Source organism: Gopherus flavomarginatus, chromosome 6, assembly GCF_025201925.1.
Source record: "Gopherus flavomarginatus isolate rGopFla2 chromosome 6, rGopFla2.mat.asm, whole genome shotgun sequence".
NCBI lineage: Eukaryota > Metazoa > Chordata > Testudines > Testudinidae > Gopherus > Gopherus flavomarginatus.
The window spans coordinates 45,156,189-45,177,925 of record NC_066622.1 but is presented as its reverse complement, the minus strand read 5'-3'; the positions used below and the strand labels follow the sequence as shown (position 1 = coordinate 45,177,925).

Here is a 21,737-nt window from a genome sequence, read left to right as displayed (position 1 = left end):
CCAATATGATCATCTAGTCTGACCTCCTGCACAAAGCAGGCCACAGAACCCTACCCATCCACTTCTATAACAAACCCCTAACCTATGTCCGAGTTACTGAAGTCTTCAAATTGTGATTTGAAGACCTCAAGCTGCAGAGAATCCACCAGCAAGTGACCCATGCCCCACACTGCAGAGGAAGGCGAAAAACCTCCAGGGCCTCTGCCAATCTGCCCCAGAGGAAAATTCCTTCCTGACCCTAAATATGGCGATCAGCTAAACCCTGAGCGTGTGGGCAAGACTCACCAGCCAGCACTCAGGAAAGAATTCTCTGCAGTAACTCAGATCCCATCCCATCACAGACCACTGGGCATACTTATCTGCTGATATTCAAAGATCAATTGCCAAAATTAAGCTATCCCATCATACCATCCCTTCCATAAACTTATCAAGCTTAGTCTTAAAGCCAGATATGTCTTTTGCCCCCACTACTCCTCTTGGAAGGCAGTTCCAGAACTTCACTCCTCTAATGGTTAGAAACCTTCATCTAATTTCAAGTCTAAACTTCCTAGTGTCCAGTTTATACCTACTTGTTCTTGTGTCTACATTGGTACTAAACTTAAATAAATTCCTCTCCCTCCCTAATATTAATCCCTCTGATACATTTATAAAGAGCAAGCATATCCCTCCTCAGCCTTCTTGTGGCTAGGCTAAACAAACCAAGCTCTTCGAGTCTCCTTTCATAAGGCAGGTTTTTCATTCCTCGGATCATCGTAGTAGCCCATCTCTGAACCTGTTCCAGTTTGAATTCATCCTTCTTAAACATGGGAGACCAGAACTGTACACAATATTCCAGATGAGGTCTCACCAGTGCCTTATATAACAGTACTAACACCTCCTTATCTTTGCTGGAAATACCTCACCTGATGCATCCTAAAACTGCATTAGCTTTTTTAACGACCATATCACATTGGCGGCTCATAGTCATCCTGTGATCAATCAATACTCCAAGGTCCTTCTCCTCTGTTGCTTCCAACTGATGTGTCCCCAATGTATATCTAAAATTCTTATTATTAATCCCTAAATGCATGACCTTGCACTTTTCACTATTAAATTTCATCCTATTACTATTACTCCAGTTTACAAGGTCATCCAGATCTTCCTGTATGATATCCCGGTCCTTCTCTGTGTTAGAAATACCCCCCAGCTTTGTGTCGTCCGCAAACTTTATTAGCATATTCCTGCTTTTTGTGCCAAGGTCAGTAATAAAAAGGTTAAATAAGATTGGTCCCAAAACTGATCCTTGAGGATCTCCACTGGTAACCTCCTTTCAGCCTGACAGTTCACCCTTCAGTACGACCCGTTGGAGTCTCCCCTTTAACCAGTTCCTTATCCACCTTTCAATTTTCATATTGATCCCCATCTTTTCCAATTTAACTAATAATTCCCCATGTGGAACTGTGTCAAATGCCTTACTGAAATCGAGGTAAATTAGATCTACTGCATTTCCTTTGTCTAAATACTCTGTCACCTTCTCAAAGAAGGAGATCAGGTTGGTTTGGCACGATCTACCCTTAGTAAAACCATGTTGTAACTTGTCCAATTACCATTGACCTCAATGTCCTTAACTACTTTCTCCTTCAAAAATTTTTCCAAGACCTTACATACTACAGATGTCAAACTAACAGGCCTATAGTTACTCGGATCACTTTTTTCCCCTTTCTTAAAGATAGGAACTATGTTAGCAATTCTCCAGTCGTATGGTACAAGCCCTGAGTTTACCGATTCATTAAAAATTCTTGCTAATGAGCTTGCAATTTCATGCGCCAGTTCCTTTAATATTCTTGGATGAAGATTATCTGGGCCTTCCGATATTGTCCCATTAAGCTGTTCAAGTTTGGCTTCTTTTCCTCTTCTCTCCTCCCTCCTCCCCAATACATACACACTCTCACTCACACTCTCTCTCGGTCTCTAGTTCTAGGAAACTTAAGGAGGTTTGAATCTCACGTCTCTTCACTAGATTTTCCAAAACTTTGTATTGTGCTCTAAATTAATGAAGTTCAAAAAGTAAAAGGTCTTTGCAATAATACTTTGCCCTTGTGCAGTATCTTTCATTCTAGGCTCTCTAAACCATTCATAAAATTAATCAAACCTCCTATATGTCTTCTCTGAGGTAGGGAAGTGTTATACCTATTTTACAGCTGAAACTGAACCACCACAAGATTAAGGGACTTGTCCAAGGTTACAGAACAAGTCAATGATCGAACTGAGACCAGAACCCATGATTTCTAGGTTCCGACTCCCTGGCATCATTTGACGCACACCTCGTCTATACACCAGTAACTGCATACTGCCTTTTTTATTTTCCCTTTCATACAATTCTCTTGTTTCAAGATAATGTCTGAATTTGTCATTAAGATTGTATTTAATGTCATGACCTTTGATTCTGATCTCGTTAATGGCATGGTACAATATTGTTGTTTTTCATAAGCCTTTTTAGTATACATGGTTCCTCCACACAGCAGATCTAAGAATTTGATGAAAAGCACTATATAAGCGCTTGGTGGTATTATTAATATGGTGCAATGTAAGGTTTCTAATAGGGCAGTCAGTTTTCTTGTTATCCGATGTCTTGCTTGTATCAATGGAGCAAGAGTTGCAAAGCACCTTACGAAGGATCTGTTTTATACTTTTTAAAAATAACAGTGTGTTCAAAGGATATGGCTGCATGTTGTATCTCATAAGCACCAGTTAAGAATTCCTGTGATCTTAGTAAAAAAAAAAAAAAAAAATTACTTCTATTAAATATTAACTTTTTTTGAAAATTAATGTTAAGACATCTAAATCTACAAAATTCCAGAAGCAAGCCTTCTGGAACTCATGTAATTGTCCCCAAATTCTTTTTAATACAAATATATATAAAATAGAGTGCTATATCATATCCTGCCTTAGGGATGTGAGAGAAGCACAAGATAAATGTTAGTTGACTTGAGCTGTGTTTAGTATCTTTAAGTCAAATTTCCTTCTGCCCCCATATTATTACATGAACATACTGTAGTGCTCCTTCTTGAAAGGGATCCCTTCAAGTTTAAACTGTTGGATTTTTCTTTATAGGTTTGTGAATCATGTGGATTTTCATCCCAATGGTACATGCATTGCTGCAGCTGGCACAGATAACACAGTGAAGGTGTGGGATGTTAGGATGAACAGACTCCTTCAGCATTATCAAGGTAAGTTGCAGACCTAAGAGAGTTGTTTCTTTTGTTTTTGTTTTTTTCCGCTGTGGTGTTTAACCTAGTAACTGGATCCCCAGAGGCTAGACAAAGGACATAAATTTGCTTGCAATGAATTTTTGCTCACTTTACAAGATGAAAATAGAACTTGCCAGCTCTAAATTAAACTGTTGGCACCTCTGGTGTTTATATAGCCTGTGCTATCTTTCTACCCAACAATGTTTTCAGCTTTGTGCATCTGTTTACATAAGTCAGACTGGGAGAACTAATCATTCTCTAGCCTCCCTATATTATTAATAAATAGTGAATGTACATATGGCTGAAAGGTGTAGAAAGCTGTAGCAATGCCAAAAAAGCAGAGCTGTCCTATCACTTCTTCTGAGTAGCCAGCTCCTCCTTCATATCTACCTCTAAAAGCATGTGCTTAAACTCTTGTTACAGATGAGTGCTTTGAGAGGAACATGTTCGATAGTAAATCAGGAAGTGTGCGAAGAGGCCACTGAGGCTGTCATAGTCCTTTGGTACCATAAGGAAGCAAGTGAACAGCAGCACTGTTTTTTTTGTTTTGTTTTTGTTGTTGAGAGAGAATTTACCTTCCTTTCTCTCTGAGGGTTTCTGAAATTCAAAGCTACATGACGTTCTCCTTGTAGTCTAAGTGTGATGAGATAGTCCCTAGAGTTAGCCTTCAGAGACTGCTGCACTCCTTTGTTAAATGACCATGTCCCTGCTTAACCACATTTTAGTAAATAATCCTTCCTAGTGGCAGTGTTTTAATGAATCAGTCTGCAAACTTCAGAACTGTAATCACGCATATATCGAGCTGTTTTTACTGTTCATAGATTTTTAAGGCCTGTGATCATCTAGTGTGACTCCCTGTATGACACAGGACTTCCCTGAATTAATTCCAGTTTGCACTAAAGCATATTGTGACTTCTTCCCCTCTGGTGTTGTCTGGACTGGTTATCAGCTAGGTCATGCCAGTCCTTGACTCTGGGAACCAGCCTTACCCTGCTCTGCTGTGAGAACCCGCACTCCTGGGCTGTTCACGCACAGCCTCTGGCATGTAAGCTGCTCCTTAGATTGTGCAACCGAATGACACTAGCCAATACCTCCAGTCCCAGAGACAACCCTAGGAACCTCCATCTTGCAGTGTCCAGTTATGCCTGCTGGACGCTGCAAGCTTATATGAGTTCCTCAGTTTAACAAAGAAATTGATATGTACCAATCTTGTTATCCCAAGGCAAGTGTCTGACTCGCTTCAAACGAAACACACTGCTTCAGGTGGAATAAACACTTTTATTAACTATAAAAGTAGACTTTAAGTGGTTATAAGTCAAAGCATAACAAGTCAGATTTGGTCAAATGAAATAAAAGCAAAACACATTCTAAGCTGATCTTAACACTTTCATTGTTCTTACAAACTTAAATGCTTCTCACCACAGGCTGGCTGGTTCCTCTTCAGTCAGGCTCTCCCCTGTGATCAGCACTCAGTTGCTTGGTGTGGTGTCTGCAGATGTAGGTGGGAGAGAGAGAGCATGGCAAATGTCTCTCCCTTTCATCCTGTCCTTTCTTACCTCTCAGCTTTGCCCCCCCTCCCCTTCAGTCAGTTGAGCATTACCTCATTGCATTTCCAAACTGACCAAAGGAAGGGAGGTAAACCCTTGATAAATTGTGCCTATGATTAATTACTCTCACTGTTAAAATATTGCACCTTATTTCTAGTCTGAATTTGTCTAGGTTCAACTTACAGCCATTTGACCACATTATACCTTTGCTTGCTAGAATCAAGAGCCCTCTATTAAATTTCTGTTCCCCATGTTGATACTTAACTGTGATGAAGTCCCCTCTAACTTTTTCTTTAAGCTAAACAGATAGAACTCCTTGAGTCTTCCACTATAAGGGCATGTTTTCCAATCCGTTAATCATTACTGGGCTCTTCTGTATGCCCTTTCCAATGTATCAACATTTATGTTGCTGAACATATGTTAAGGCAAACAAAGATCTTCCAGAAGAGGTGCAGTGCAGAATACTTGTGGATAATGTATGCATGTCACCATATTATTGGTTACACTATAGTTGTAACCAAGAATTTCAGCACAAACCAAATATGAGTGTCTGAGCTAAAGGAGGTATTTCTTTCTGATGGCCATAACTCCACTAGCAGTGTTGTCTGTGTATTGAGAGAAGTGCTTACTCCAAACTGTGTGTGTAGTAGTAAAACTTGGAAATAGGTACAAAGCCTCTGCTGTTAAAACAGGCAGAACTTTTTTTAAATCCTTAAACTAGGGTAAAGGGCAATCTGAAACTGCTTATCAGCTTTTATGCAGTGGCAGGATATACAGCATATGTTTCCAGCCACACCATTATTTGGCCCTACAGTGATCTCTTCCTGCTTACGATTTAGAGAGATTAAATTGTCTGGGTCCAGTATGGCTTAGTTACCATTTGACTGCCAGGATTATTTTTGTCTCTTGGAATTTTAACTGTATCTTTTTCCTGAGTAGCATTTTTATTGTTACACTTTTGTTATTGAAATCTTGTAAAACCAGCTACTGCAGAAATCCTAATTAGACACCAAACTTTCAGTTTGAAATAATAAATTAAAACTAATAACTTGCAATGGTTATGAGCACAGTGAAGTCATACCCATTTGTATCTGCAAAGCAACTGGAATCTCTCTTTCTTGCATAAGCATTTATATACCTAACTCATTTGATTTAGATAGAAGTTACAGGTATTCCACATGTGAAAATTATATTTTTAGAACAGGTAACCATGAAACCACTAAATTCCTCTAGAGGGCGTCTTTTCCTTCAATATATAATCATGTTAAGAAACTGACACATTTGTTTGATTTTTTTTTCCAAGTGAATCCATTTTAAGAGTCAAATTGGATTGATTGAAGAGTTGTAATTGATGAGTAGTGTTTTCCCCCCGACAGAGAGGTGAATAACGCTTTCGTTGTTACCCAATCACTGATTAGTCTGTTCTTGTTGCCGTGACTTTGTTCCAGCTGCAACATTTGTAAATGGTAGTTAAAGGTTTTACAGTTTGCTTTCTGCTTTTCTATAGGGTGTCTCAATAAACTGACTTATAAATAATCTGGACATACTTAATAAGCAGACAAATGAACTGTTTACCCACTATACTAAGAAGAGTACTCCTGTACAGCAAATCAGTCAAAAAAAAGTCTGTATAGCAGTGTTACTGGTATGAAATGAAATTCACTAATATGTTAAGACCTGTTGTGTGGGGCAAATCTGATGCCATATTGCAAAATAAGGAAAACTAGCATCCCAGTGATGTGACTTAACCTTCAATTCCTCATTATCTAGGAGGAATAAATAGTGGACTCTTCAGAATGACTCTCTGAATGTACTCAGACATAAAATTTTATTAGTGTGAAGTTATGTGTATTAGGCATGATGCACTACTTTTATAGGTAGCAGCATAAGGTTATAGTGATATCTCTTACCAGTCTAATTACAGCAAGTGCATAAATAATTAGAAGTAGCCTAATGAAAGACATTTTCCATGTCCGCCATCTGTCTTTGTACTTGGTTATTTCGCATTAGTCTCAGAGATGTCAATAGAAGTGTCTTTGGGGGTTCTGGCTAGTAACAGAATAATTTAGGGGACTAGATTATGCTATATGAGCCACTTGGAGGCAGGGATCAACTTATTGTTCTGTGTTTATTTGCATCTAGCACAATGGAGTCTGGTCCGTGGCTGGGGCTCCTAGCTGGTATCACAATACAAATTAATAATAAAGGTTGATAGTAATTTATTCCATTTATACTTATTACATATGGAATAAATTACTATATCAAATTGTACATTTTAGGTCACAAAAAATAGAGCAATGCAGATTTCATGGAGTTAAGTACCCTGGGCAATCATCCTGATCACATTGTACATTACCAAAATATTTGTTTTCCACGTTTTGTTTTTTGTTTAAATTTTTGGTATGGAGGAGGCATCATTTGCAGCAGGGGAGAACAGAGGTTGTATTACTAATAGTAGCTTAGAATCCTTTGGATTTCCTTCAGTTTTTCCCATTATTTCTTTCTTTTTTTTTTTTTTTTTTTTTTTTTTTTTTTTTTTTTAAACCTACAGCCCAAAGTCATGGATTTGTGAGTAAGCCATCAGATCAGAGGTGATCCCAGATTACAGTACTTCAGCATCCAACTCTGCTGGCTCTGCAGTGCCCAAAGTTTCAGTTCACATTGTGCTTACATTAGTCTACTGGAACAACCCTACGCATTTTTTTTGTAACATCATGACTATATTTTTTTATTAGGACTGTTGATAAAGAACAAAAATGATGAAAAATATCGAACAGTAGATGTACAATGGAAACCACCTTTATTGAGGTTGTTATGGCCATCTTAATTTATATTCTAGTCAACTGCTGCTAAATTAGTATTATCTAATCTCTGGTACTCAATGGGCTGACCATTGTCACAGTTCATGATTTACATTTTGTTCACAGTACTTAAGTTCACCCTTTGGACTGCAGAGACTCAATTTTAGTGGATAAATCTGCAAAAAGAGATGTGTGTATGACCTTAATACTCGGCTAATCATAAATGGGGGTTGATATTGGCCACATGCAGTGTAGTTGTAACCATGTTGGTCCCAGGATATTGGAGAGAGACCTCATCTCTCTAATATTGGCCATACACACTTCTAAGCTTTGAATGGCAAATGGACAAGTCAGTGGCAGGGGCTTCCTCTTTCCCCTGTTGCCTCTACCATTCATTGGTATCATTAGTTGCAGCATGAAATAGAGTTGGATCACAGTTCTTGCTGTCAAGCTCAGTGTGAATGAATTGGGGGAGGACGTGGTGGTGGTGGTAAGTATCTCTTGAGGTGTGGGAGCTGGTATGGGAAGCAGTTGAGCTGTTGACGATCCCAGCCTCTACTACTTGTTAACTTCTCAAACATCTGGTGTGCTTTCTCCCATGCTGCCAGATATGCTTGGGAGGTGTTCCCCATTAATATCTGCAAAGCTACTTCATCATCCACCTTTAAATCCCTCCTCAAAACTCCTTTGCTGTGAAGCCTACAAAAAACTTGACAATGATTATGCTGCTAGTTTGCTGAGACCACTGCCAGTCACGCTGACCAGTATTACCTCTTTGTTAGTACTCCTCACTCTGTCTATATCCATCTGTTGTCTCATTTTATACTTGGTCCCTGCCCCAAGAGGCTTACAATCCGTCTTTTTGTTCTGTGTTTGTAAATGCTTAGAACAGTGGTGTCCCTGATCTGTGAATTGGTTCGTAGTCACTAAGGTAGTACAGATAATAAATAGCAATAATTGATGGCAGACGAGGACAGATGGACCTTTCTCTGAGCTTATGGCTGCCAAGAAGTACTTGGGCACAAGCTGTGGCTGCCTACAATGCTTGGCCTCAACCTGTCTGCGGGGTTTGTATGGTTTCCTTCCATCCTAGAAAGTTCCCATCCTCTTTGTTGAAGTTGGAAGTAGTTCATTTCCTGTCCTGGGCTTCAGAGGATCCACTCTTGGCCACCATATTTCTGGTCACTTTTCTGTGCAGGCCTGGTCAAAGTACTCTGTTTTGAAACTTATTCCTTTGATAAAATACATGTACATCCATTAACTGAATGGGTATATGGAGTGGGGGATAATAGATCTGACTGTGGAGGCTATATACATTTCATTAGTAGTAGAAAATTGTACTAACAACCCTATTCTTGTGACGTGAACCAAAATAAAATATCTATAGTAAAAATATGTTCTATTTTCAATCTCTGAATCAATTTCTGTCTCCAGAAATGTTTGCGTTTTTGTTTGTTCTTTTTTTCCCCACTGCCCACCAGTTGGGAAAGTAATGTACATGATGGTATTAACCTTCTCATGTAATTGAAATAATGAATTTAAGTGTTTACCTGAGGCAGTAATCATTTCCAGGTTACCTGGGTTGGATTAAGAATCTCCTTTTGTATAGTTGGGCCTCCTTTTTATTTTATTTTATTTTTTTGGAAGACACTTTAAGAATTGTTGTGACACCTGTTAGTAGTATTTAAAGGGAAATATCTACATTTTGTGCTAACTCAACAAGATTATTTCAGATATCAAATCTAATGATGATGCACAGTGTTATGTGCTTTTAAAATTTTATCTGTGGTTTATAGTAAGACGAGGTAAGTGCAACTTGGACTGAAATAAAAACTAAATTTAGTTTTGGTCTCTTTTTATAATAAAGCTTAAATTCAAGGCGCTAGAACATTTTTGAGCCAGATAGTGCAACTAAGAGACAAATTAGACTTCATATTCAAAACATCTTTAAGTGGTGGTTACTGGTATCCCGTAATATCACATGCATAAGCAGTTATACATTATGTGAAGTACTATATGTTCCCACAGATAGATATGCTCAATAGCATATTTATGCTATAATACATAAATATAAGGAGATCATTTTGTTGCAGAAGATTTGAAAAAGATGCTATTCAGATTAATTCAGTCTTTCCTGAAGTTTTTTTTAATTCTTCTAAGTACCACTCTTAGGCTCTGTCCCCATGTAGAAAGGCTTGTGTCACTGGACATGCATGTTTCAAAATTAAAAATCCCCAAATACTACTTACTGTTCTAAGAAACTTTCAATATCCTAGTGAGTTTTGTTGAAACTATAAAGACATCTCATGCTAGACCTTCAAATAGGGCCGCTATCAAACATACGTTTTCAAGCTGGCTGGTACTTCTCTTACAAAGTGTCTTAAACTAAGACTGCAGATTTTGGAGGAAGACGAAATTTTGGCACAAGTGGCAAGTCAAAACAAAATCACTTGCTGTAGCTTTTTTCACAAAAGTGTTACTTAACATTTTCCCTGAGATGCTGGCGTTGAGGTTTTGCCTTCATTTTAAGATGGCTTAGAATTTGGGAAAAGTAGAGCCTCGTTGGAAAAATGTTTAATGTTCAGTTTTGACTCTCAGAATCCCTTTTCACTGGTTAGAGAAGACCTTGGTGTACAGTTCAAATTTCTGGTTTAAACTTAAAATGCATAGTGCCAAACTGAGCTTTGGAGTAACTTGCAAAACTTACTCTTCCCCAGACATGAATATGACCCTCATTGTAGAATGCTTTGAAAAGGGTTCCTGCATAATGTGAAAATTATGATCAGAAAATACATTAAACATATTAGAACAGAGTATTGGAACGTGTGTGTGTGGGGGAGGGCATGATTTATTGTGTAAATTGGTTTCTCTGTGTGTGTGTATGTATGTATTTATTTTATTAATATTTATTTTCTTCCCTAGTGCACAGTGCTGTGGTAAACTCTCTTTCCTTTCACCCCTCTGGAAACTACCTCATTACTGCCTCCAGTGATTCAACCCTTAAAATTCTGGATTTACTAGAAGGAAGGCTGCTGTATACTCTTCATGGTCATCAGGTGAGGAGAATCTTCACTATTACTTTTATAAAGTAATGCATAAAGCACATGGACTCAGCAGATGGACAGAGAAATGATGTTGAGTCAAGTGTTAGGCTTCAGTTCTCTCGGCCTATAACTCTTAAGGTTCCTTGATTAGATTTTTAATTAAACCTGAAATTTCATCGGTGGCGGAGGAAATGTAGAGAAAACATGACAAGAAATGTAACTTATTAATCTAAGGTACTGCTTTCATAAGCAAGGAAAAAAAAGGAGACAGTATACGCCTCAGTTCTAAATTTGGCATTAAAGTTGTTTTACAAAATAAGTTCTTACAATTTAAAAACAATCTTTCCTTGAGAGTCAGCTACTGAAATAAAAAGTGCTAATACATGGAGATCAATATTGGAAATTGGCTCTATACACAGACTAGCTACTTTGCCTGATAGGGTTTCTGGGAACGAGGAGGGGTATGTTCCTGGGTGTGATTTGGAGGTGAGAGCTTTTCTGGAGTCTTCACATTTTGGCAGCTGCCTAAGTTAAATTATCTTCCTTTGATTACTTAATATTCCTGATTGGCAGACTTAACTTATTTGTATTCTAGTATTTATGCTGCTGGGTGTTTTGTTGCGATAGGTCTAATTATATTCATAGTGCTTGGAGTTCTTGTGGTTTTTAAACGTTAAATCTAAACAAATAGTCTGATTTTACTGTCCAAGCTGAGTGAGGCAGCAAAGGCATGAATAATGAAAAGTAAACAAGTTAGTGACAACTTAAATTTTAACCCAACAGTCAAAGTCAAAGGGCTTTGGACTTTTCTAGCCCGAGTTGGAAGCCCAACTCTTGTAGGCCCCATTTTGAAAACCCTAGCCTGAAACTGTATAGAAGGGTGAGTTACATGAAATACAAAAACGAGCTATCCACTAAATACAGGACATGTAAAAATACACACACACACGCTTTCTTTCATACTTAAGTTAGGGGGAACAAGGGCATTAATTATTTACTGGAAGGGGGCTTAGGTAGTGGAGAGGAAGGACTTTGTGCCTTTTATAGCGAGTCCTAGTTTGAGAGCAGGAGAAGTGGGGGAGCAGAGAGAGGAAGAGTGCTTTTTTAGTAAATGATGAACTTATTTATTAGGAGCCTGAGCCTGATTTCTACACACTTTTTTTTCTTTTTCTTTCTGCCTCCATCTTCCTCTCCCCATGTGGTTGCATAAATGAGCGAATTTGGCCTTGCCCTGGAGTAGTTCCAGAACTGAAAAGGTGAATAGCTGAGAGTCATTAAACTCTGCATTGTGCAATACTAGAGGAGACTTCATTTGTAGTTTTATGTGGATTGATGCTATATTTTAAAAAAATGGCTAGATTCTTCTTGAATCAGCTAGTCAGATGTGGGACTAACCATTTTGCATTGGATACATATGGACACAGACATACAAGTCCTTCAGTTTTGAGTCTGGTCTAGATCAATCAGATATGCCTCTCATCTTCTGCTGGATTTCTGCATTCTTTGTTACATTATATTAGCAACAGCTGGAAACTCCTTTTACGGTGATGGACTGCTACAATCTGCATTGCAACATGCTAGGCCCTCCTGTTAGGGAGTAATGGAAGGAGGTGGGGATGAGAGGGCATTTTTTTCTAAAAATCAAACATTCTTGTGCAATCTTAATAGTGTATTAATTTAGGGCCTGGTTCAACAGACCTATTCTGGCCCTGGGTTGATTTCCCCAACCTAATAAAATCTGCTATGTTGATTTTAGAGGCTGGTTTTAACACACACTTTTTGAGGGGTGAAAAAACTTATATGTGGTATGTATTGTGTCTTTACCCCTTCCTCTCTAACCTTAACACAGCTGTCTGTACTGCCCCAGTGACAGAGAGAGACAGTAAGTAGCTTTGATCTAGCTACTTTAAGTAACAGTAGCAATGAAGCCATGGCAGCATGGGCTATACAACTGTGCCTGGGACCCTGGGTATGTACTTGGACAGCTAGCCCATGCTGCCATCTGCTGCTGGTGCAGCTTCTTTGCTTTTGGTACCTGAATTAGCTAGCTTGGTGATGTCTGCATGTGCTGCTGTCACACTTCTGATGGCAGTGCAGACATCTCCTAAGTCAGTGTCAGTAACTACTGTGGTTGAAAATGAAGTGTTAAAAGACAAATGTATTTTTTTTTTAAATGAGCAAGATTGTAGAAATATTAGTCATCCAGATGAACAGCTTGTTCTGAAGACATTCTTGTCTTGTGAGTCTGTGTGGGAGAATATGCCTGGTCCAGATTTGGTGGTTCTTCTGACAGCTGATTGCTGTTCTGGGACAGTTATTCGTAAGCAAAAATTTCAAGAAGAAAGACTTGAGTTCCTTCAACATGCTTTGACGCAACTGTTGGAGTGCCAGGAATTTGTGTTACCGGCTGATTAGCTCTAGTTTACATAGGGAGAATTGCCAAGTTTATATTGCTGTCTTTAATTATAATGGAGCTGGTCTCTCATACCAGAAAGATCATTAGAGACACTGGAGTTTGTAGCTCTGAGCTGACATCTTGCAGCTGCAAAATATCATGCTGTAGCTGCACATTTTTATTCTTAAGTGCTTCAAGTTGTGAAATTCTTTCACTCACTCTCATACAAATGAGACTTGGTATACAGGCCCACCATTGATATTTGTTCATCATACAGGAACGGAATGTTACAGGACCTTTAAGTCATTCTGGGGTAGTCATTAGAAAAATGTAAATATGTACCCTGTATGTATACTTTCTCTGAAGATTTTAATGACTTCTTCCAGACAACTTCATTAACAGAGTAGAAGTTGTAAGCAAATAGTTACGTAAAACATTAGTATTGTTATATTTATAAATAGGAGACAAAAAAATGCAGAGTTAAGATTCTTCAAGCAAACGTAACTTTGGCCATATAATCCTCATCTTCTACCCACCTGATTGGTAGATGGTAACACTATAGAAACTCTCCACTTCACTGACTAAAACTGTAAGACACTTTAAACAAGTGTATCAGCATATGGATGTGCTACTCCGCTATCTGCTGTCAAAATATGTAAAGAGGACAGCATCAGATTTGCATGCAGTTCCAGGTTTTCGGAGGGTTGGGAATAAGGGGGAGGGATGAAGTAGATGCATGTGTGTCTGTGTGTAGGGGTCTTCTAAGTAGTGAAATTTTTAGATACCACTTGAAATATAGTAAGTAGAGGCTTTTGTTTTTCCATTTTTAAACTTTTTTAAAAAAAATGTGGTCAAAAGGCTAGTGAATAAGTATCTTGTAAGTATTTATGTACTTTTTTTATTGACATACATGCTCTTTTTACTAACTGTGACCTGAAGTCATCTAAAATGTTTTTCCTGTGACAAGATAATTTATCTGTATAATGGCTTCTTACCTCAACATTTTTAAAGAAGTAATTCTCTTTGTCAATACCACACTTTACCTGAGAAAAGGGATTAAATATCATGCCATCATGTGCTCACCCATCAGTAGGGTGAATTTCCGCCGCTACATCTTCCTTATCCTCTACTCAACTGGTTGTCAGTCGATAAATGGGTGGAAAATGACTTCTGCTGAGGCACATTAGTATGCAGTTACCTTTGTGGAAAGGAAAGTGACATTGGCTCAAGGACTGGTGGGTCATGGTGTCTTTTAGTAAAATGACTGGAGGAGTCACTGAATTGAAGATGAGGTCTAGGATTCCCTCATCTGCTCTCCCTTATGGTAGGAAGGGTGTTCATAGATGCTCTCAGTCAGGAGCAGAAATTCTACCGGCCAGCTCTTGTGGCTGACATGTTTTCCTTCCTGGATGTGGAGGAGGGTGTTACAGGAGGCCCATGAATAACTGAATGACTTTGAGGGAAAGATTTAACTTGGTGAACTGCCAACCGTAGTGATTGGTGTTCCTTTTCAATTTATCTTTAACAAAAAGAGCTAGAAGCTGTCTTATTAACAAAAGCTTAAACAGAGGAGTTCATCTCTGTCAGGACTTAACAGTTTTGAAAAGTTTTGGGAGTTTTACAGTGAGTGACCTTCTCCAAAATTGACTTCCCAACTATTCTAAAAATACTTGGATGCTAGTTCTCATTGCAGGTAACAGAACAGAACTTCAAGTTTCTAGACCAAGCCATTTTTGAGCTGACATAATAAGAGAAGTGATTCTCCTTTCCTAAGGGTATGTCTACACTACGGGATTATTCTGATTTTACAGAAACCGATTTTTGGAAACAGATTATATAAAGTCGAGTGCACCCGCCACACTAAGCACGTTAAATCGGCGGTATGCGTCCATGTACCGAGGCTAGCGTCGACTTCAGGAGCGTTGCACTGTGGGTAGCTATCCAATAGTTCACACAGTCTCTCCCACCCATTGGAATTCTGGGTTGAGATCCCAATGCCTGATGGGGCCAAAAATTTGTCGCGGGTGATTATGGGTAAATGTCATCAGTCAATCCTCTCTCCGTGAAAGCAATGGCAGACAATCATTTAGCACCCTTTTCCCTGGATTGCCCAGGCAGATACCATAGCACGGCAATCATGGAACCTGTTCAGCCTTCTTTCACTGTCACCGTATGTCTACTGGATGCTGCTAACAGACGCAGTGCTGCAGCGCTACACAGCAGCATCCCCTTGCCTTTGCAAGTTAGCAAAGACGGTTACCAGCCCTACTGTACCATCTGCTGCTTTGCAAGTTGACAAAGACAGTTACCAGTCATACTGTACCGTCTGCTGCTGTGATGGGTGCTCTCAGCCAGCCTCAGTGAGGTCGGTCGGGGGCGCATGGACAAAAATGGGAATGACTCCCCAGGTCATTCTCTTTAAGTTTTGTCTAAGGGAAAGTCAGTCCTGCCTAGACTATCAGGCAAACCTACTAAAGAACCAGAGAGGCAAACGGCCGCTCCGCGTCAGAGCCCCAGACATCTCACAGAAATGATGAGCTGCCTGCTATTCTAGGGGGTGGCCCTCCAACAACACCACCCGTTGCTTCCCTCCTCCCCCACCCCTCCTGGGATACCATGGCAGTTATCCCCCGATTTGTGTGATGAAGTAATAAAGAATGCATGAATCAGAAACAACAATGACTTTTTTTTATTGCCTGTGCAAGCAGAGATCAAAGGAGGGAGGGGAGGGCAGCCTCCAGCTGCTATGATATTCCAGGCAGGACTGAATCTCCATTAGACAAAGCTTAAAGAAGAGAATGACCTGGAGTCATTCCCATTTTTGTCCAAGTGCCCCCAGCCGACCTCACTGAGGCCAGCCAGGAGCAGTCACGGGACGACGATGAATGATATCAGTCCTACTGTACCGTCTGCCATCCACAAAGCAAGGGAAGGGAAGGGGATGCTGCTGTGTAGTGTTGCAGCACCGCATCTGCCAGCAGCATCCAGTAGACATACGGTGACATTGACAAAAGGCAAGAGAGGATTTTTTTTCCCCTTTGCTTTCACGGAGGGAGGTGGTGGTGGGGCTGATGGCACATACCCTGAACCACCCGCGACAATATTTTTGACCTTTCAGGCTTTGGGAGCTCAGCCAAGAATTCAAATCGCTTTCAGAGAGTGCGGGAACTGTGGGATAGCTACAGTCATCAGTCACCCCTCCCTCCATGTGTGTCCATTTGATTCTTTGGCTTTCTGGTACGCTTATCTCAGCTCCACAGTTTCACGCAGCACTGTGTTGAGTCCCTGTTGTGGCCTCTCTCCATCATGCCCTTGGAGAGATTTTCAAATGTTTTGGCATGTCATCTATTGGAACGGAGTTCTGATAGAACAGATTCATCTCTCCATACAGAGATCAGATTCAGTAACTCCCGTACAGTCCATGCTGGAGCTCTTTTTTGATTCTGGGACTGCATGGTCACCTGTGCTGATCAGCTCTCCACACTGGGCAAACAGGAAATGAAATTCAAAAGTTTGCGGAGCTTTTTCTGTCTACCTGGCCAGTGCGTCTGAGTTCAGATCGCTGTCCAGAGCGGACACAGTGGTGCGCTGTGGGATAGCTCCCGGGGGCCAATACCATCGAATTGCAGCCACACTAACCCTAATTCGATATGGCAATACCGATTTGAGTGCTACTTCCCTCGTCCGATAGGAGTACAGATATCGATATTAAAAACCCTTTGTATTGAAATAAAGGGCTTCGTTTTGTGGACAGGTGCAGGGTTAATTTGGTTTAATGCTGCTAAATTTGAAATAAACTCATAGTGTAAACCAGGCTAAAGATGAAAAGACCTTCCATTTGCCAGACTTGCCATGTCTGATTAGCCTCAAGTTTGGGGTGATTGGGTCTGAAGACATTCATGAAACATTTTGGGTGAGGAGTCTTAGGAGGATTTAAAAAATGAAGCTTATAATGGAAAGCTTGTTCTAGCTTTGACAGGGGAGGAACTATCAGGTCTTCATTATGGCATGTGTACAGAAAGTTATAGGACTGCTCTTCTGTTAGACTCGTATAGCTCTTTATTGCTAGACAGTACAATCCTCAGCTTTTATAGAGCTTCACAAATCCCCTGGTAGATGAGATTTAATTTTTGTGAAACCAGCTTTGCAAGTAGTTTAGAAATCTGATAAGAATATTTTCTATTCCTGTTTTTTTTTGGGGGGGGGAAGGAGGAGGGGGTGTTGGCATTCTCCAAAAAGCCGAATAACTTTTTGTCTTGATTATATTTAGGTGTAACTTAAGACATACCAGAAGAGTAAGAGGAAGGGGCAGAGTTGTGTGTGGGAGGTGTATGTTGGAAAGAAGGTAAAAGAGCAGTACTACAAGAACATTTTTATAATTTTAAAACATTGTTATTTATAATAAAATTTGATGCTGGAAAACTAAATTTGTTTGAGGTCAGTAGCTTGTTGCGGGGTTGTTGGCACTGTCTTTAAAAAAAAAAAGTACTAAGCATTTGAGTGGAGATAGGAATAGCAAACAGAAATGGGCGGGAGGAAATAAAAGCACAAATCCTATTAACAGATGATAGAAACTAAGAAATATTGAGTCTCTGATTCATGAGTCCCAGGTTACAGTGGTGTCTTTTTATAAACTGAATGTTTTAAGGCTTAGCAGCAGCATGTGTAATGTTCAAACTCTTTTTGAGCAAAATTACTATAACAGGGTGTGGTGGTGCTAAATGGTAATTTATAGTACCTAACAGGTATATTTATTATGTAACCGATGGCTACCACAAATAGTACTATTTTACCTTTTAATAGTAAAATAGTTAGTGAAGATAATATATTTAAAACAATTGCCACCTCTGACTATGAAACATTACTGTTTTTGCCAAACTGCTTTCTGTTGAAGAATTGACATATTACACCATAAATTCAGTAATTAAAAAATAAATGGTATCAATGGCAGAGATTTACCTTGGTTTCCTCTGCCGTGTCGCAAATTGAACCATATTATGCATGTGTTTATATAAAAGTACACCTCTATCCCGATATAACGTGACCCAACATAACACGAATTCATATATAACACGGTAAAGCAGTGCTCGGGGGGGCGGGGCGGATCAAAGCAAGTTCGCTATAACGCAGTTTCACCTATAATGTGGTAAGATTTTTTTTTTTGGCTCCCGGGGACAGTGTTATATTGGGGTAGAGGTGTATTCATAGTCATATTTAACAAATAATACATAGGAGTCTTTTCAAAATACAGATTGGTAATTGAGAACAGTTGTACTAGGTCAGACCAAAGGTCCATCTAGCCCAGTATTCTGTCTTCTGACAGTGGCCAGTGCCAGGTGCCCCAGAGGGAATGAACAGAACAAGTTATCAAAAAATCCATCCCGATTCCTTTTAGTAATAGAAGGTGGTGAATGCAGAACTTGTAAGACTGACTTTTTTTCCCGTGATGGCTATGGGCTTAATCGTACTTGCGTTGCTCCTGAAGTCTCTAGGACATTAGACCCCAAAGTGGGTCAGGATCAGGATCCCTTTTGAATGGAGGTGGCTAGGACTGGCTTAAACTTGCTGGGACCCAGGGCTGAAGCCTGAGCCTCATTGCCTCAGGCCAAAGCCTGAGGGCTTCTGCCTTGGCTGGTGGGGCTCAGGTTGTAGGCCCCCTGCCTAGGGAGGAAGCCCTTGAGCTACAGCTTTGGCCCCCCTGCCCAGAGTGGTGGAGCTCAGGCTTTGGTGCACCCCGCTCACCTGGGGCAGTGGGGCTTGGGCAGGCTCAGGCCTTGGCGCCCCCCCCCCCGAAGGTTGTGAAGTAATTTTTGTTGTCATCATAAGGGGATCACGGTGCAATGAAATTTGAGAACTCGTGCTCTAGGAGTTCTGGGTGTGCAAGGAATGCAGGAAGGAAGTGGAGTCCTAGATGAAATGACTGAGGGGAGACATAACTCTACAGATACATAAAGGGATGGTGCAAAGAGGACAGGAAGCTACAACCAAAAAGTAGTGGGCTTGCAAGACCGCAGGGTTAAGTAGGTTAAGTATTAAGAAAAACTCTAACCCCAATAACCACTAAACAATAGAGCCTGCTGATTTGTGTCCATTTATCCTTTTCCATTGGTGGATGTGCAGGTGAATGAACCAGATCAGCCACACCATCACTGGTTCATTCACCTGCACATCCACCAATGTAATATACGCCATCATATGCCAGCAATGCCCCTCTGCTATGTACATCGGCCAAACTGGACAGTCTCTACGGAAAAGGATAAATGGACACAAATCAGACATTAGGAATGGCAATATACAAAAACCTGTAGGAGAGCACTTCAACCTCCCTGGCCACACTATAGCAGACCTTGAGGTGGCCATCCTGCAGCAAAAAAACTTCAGGACCAGACTTCAAAGAGAAACTGCTGAGCTTCAGTTCATCTGCAAATTTGACACCATCAGCTCAGGATTGAACAAAGACTGTGAATGGCTTGCCAATTACAGAACCAGTTTCTCCTCTCTTGGTTTTCACACCTCAACTGCTAGAACAGGGCCTCATCCTCCCTGATTGAACTGACCTCGTTATCTCTAGCTTGCTTGCTAGCATATATATACCTGCCCCTGGAAATTTCCATTACATGCATCTGAGGAAGTGGGTATTCACCCACGAAAGCTCATGCTCCAAAAAAGACGGTTACTCACCTTTGTAACTGTTGTTCTTCGAGATGTGTTGCTCACATCCATTCCAGTTAGGTGTGCGCGCCGTGCGTGCACGCTCGTCGGAAACTTTTTACCCTAGCAACTCCAGTGGGCCGGCAGGTCGCCCCCTAGAGTGGCGCCGCCATGGCGCTCGATATATACCCCTGCCGGCCCACCCGCTCCTCAGTTCCTTCTTGCCGGCTACTCCGACAGTGGGGAAGGAGGGCGGGTGTGGAATGGATGTGAGCAACACATCTCGAAGAACAACAGTTACAAAGGTGAGTAACCGTCTTTTCTTCTTCGAGTGATTGCTCACATCCATTCCAGTTAGGTGAATCCCAAGCCATACCTAGGCGGTGGGGTCGGAGTGAGAAGTCGCGGCATGGAGCACTGCAGATCCGAAGGCCGCGTCCTCTCTTGACTGCTGGACCAGGGCGTAGTGGGAAGCAAAGGTGTGGACCGATGACCAGGTCGCTGCCCGACAGATTTCCTGGATGGGCACACGGGCGAGGAAAGCCAGCGACGACGCCTGCGCCCTGGTAGAATGCGCAGTCACACGGCCCGTAGGAACATGGGCCAGCTCATAGCAGGTCCTGATACAGGAAGTTACCCATGAGAATAGCCTCTGCGAAGAAATGGGAAGCCCCTTCATGCGGTCCGCTACTGCCACGAAAAGCTGGGGGGATTTGCGGAACGGTTTGGTCCTCTCCACATAGAACGTGAGAGCCCTACGGACATCAAGCGAGTGGAGCTGTTGCTCCCTGCCTGAAGAGTGAGGTTTCGGGAAAAAAACCGGGAGGAATATCTCTTGGTTGACGTGGAAGGCTGAGACCACCTTGGGGAGAAAGGCCGGGTGTGGCCTCAGCTGCACCTTATCTTTATGGAAGACTGTATACGGGGGGTCTACCGTGAGAGCCCGGAGTTCCGACACCCGTCTAGCTGAGGTGATAGCTACTAGAAAGGCAGTCTTCCAAGAAAGATAGAGTAGGGAGCAAGTAGCTAACGGCTCGAAGGGGGGCCCCATGAGCCGAGACAACACCAGGTTAAGATCCCAGGTCGGGGCAGGGAGTCGGACGTTAGGGTATAGACGTTCCAGCCCCTTCAGGAATCTAGTCACTGTCGGGTGAGAGAAAACGGAGCGGCCATCCCCACCCGGGTGAAAGGTGGAGATAGCCGCCAGGTGGACCCGCAGGGACGATATCGCCAGGCCCTGTTGTTTGAGGGACCAAATATAGTCTAAAATATTGGCCACCGAAACTTCCATCGGGCGGAGACCTTTCTCCACGCACCAACAGGAGAAACGCTTCCACTTGGCCGAGTATGTCGCTCTAGTGGAAGGCTTCCTGCTGCCCAAGAGTACCTCCCGTACTGGGGTGGAGCAGCGCAACTCAGAAGTGGTCAGCCACGCAGGAGCCACGCTGCTAGGTGCAGCGACTGGAGGTCCGGGTGACAGAGAGTTCCGTGTTCCTGGGTGATCAGGTCCGGGTGAAGGGGCAGGGGAACTGGGTCGGCTATGGCCAGGTCCAGCAACATGGGGTACCAATGCTGTCTGGGCCACGCCGGGGCTACCATGATCACGCGGGCCCTGTCCCTGCGCACCTTCAGAAGGACCCTGTGGACCAGCGGGAACGGGGGGAACGCGTAGAACAAGTGGGTCGTCCACGGAATAAGGAAGGCATCCGCTATAGACCCGGGTTCCCGGCCCTGAAAAGAGCAGAACGCCTGGCATTTCCTGTTCCCCCCGGACGCGAAGAGGTCCACACGGGGACAACCCCACCTCTGGAAGATCGAGAGGGCGACGTCCGGGCGAAGGGACCACTCGTGTGAGAGGAAGGATCTGCTCAGGCGTTCCGCCAGCGTGTTCCGTACTCTGGGGAGGAAGGAAGCCGTGAGGTGAATGGAGTGGGCTATACAAAAGTCCCAGAGTCGCATCGCCTCGTGACATAGGGGAGAGGATCTGGTGCCGCCCTGCTTGTTGATATAGTACATGGTCGTCGTGTTGTCAGTAAATACCGCAACACAACGACCCCGAAGCTGGTGAT

At 41.9% G+C, this 21,737-nt stretch overlaps 1 protein-coding gene across 2 annotated transcripts in view; it reads left to right on the top strand.

Annotated features, from left to right (window-relative positions):
• POC1A (POC1 centriolar protein A) overlaps window positions 1-21,737 on the top strand; it is a 105,690-nt gene that overhangs the window by 14,263 nt on the left and 69,690 nt on the right. For both annotated transcript variants that reach the window (XM_050957858.1, XM_050957857.1), the window contains exons 6-7: window positions 3,094-3,209; window positions 10,501-10,634. In XM_050957858.1, coding sequence (XP_050813815.1) covers window positions 3,094-3,209; window positions 10,501-10,634 — 250 coding nt within the window. The remainder of the gene's footprint in view (window positions 1-3,093; window positions 3,210-10,500; window positions 10,635-21,737) is intronic.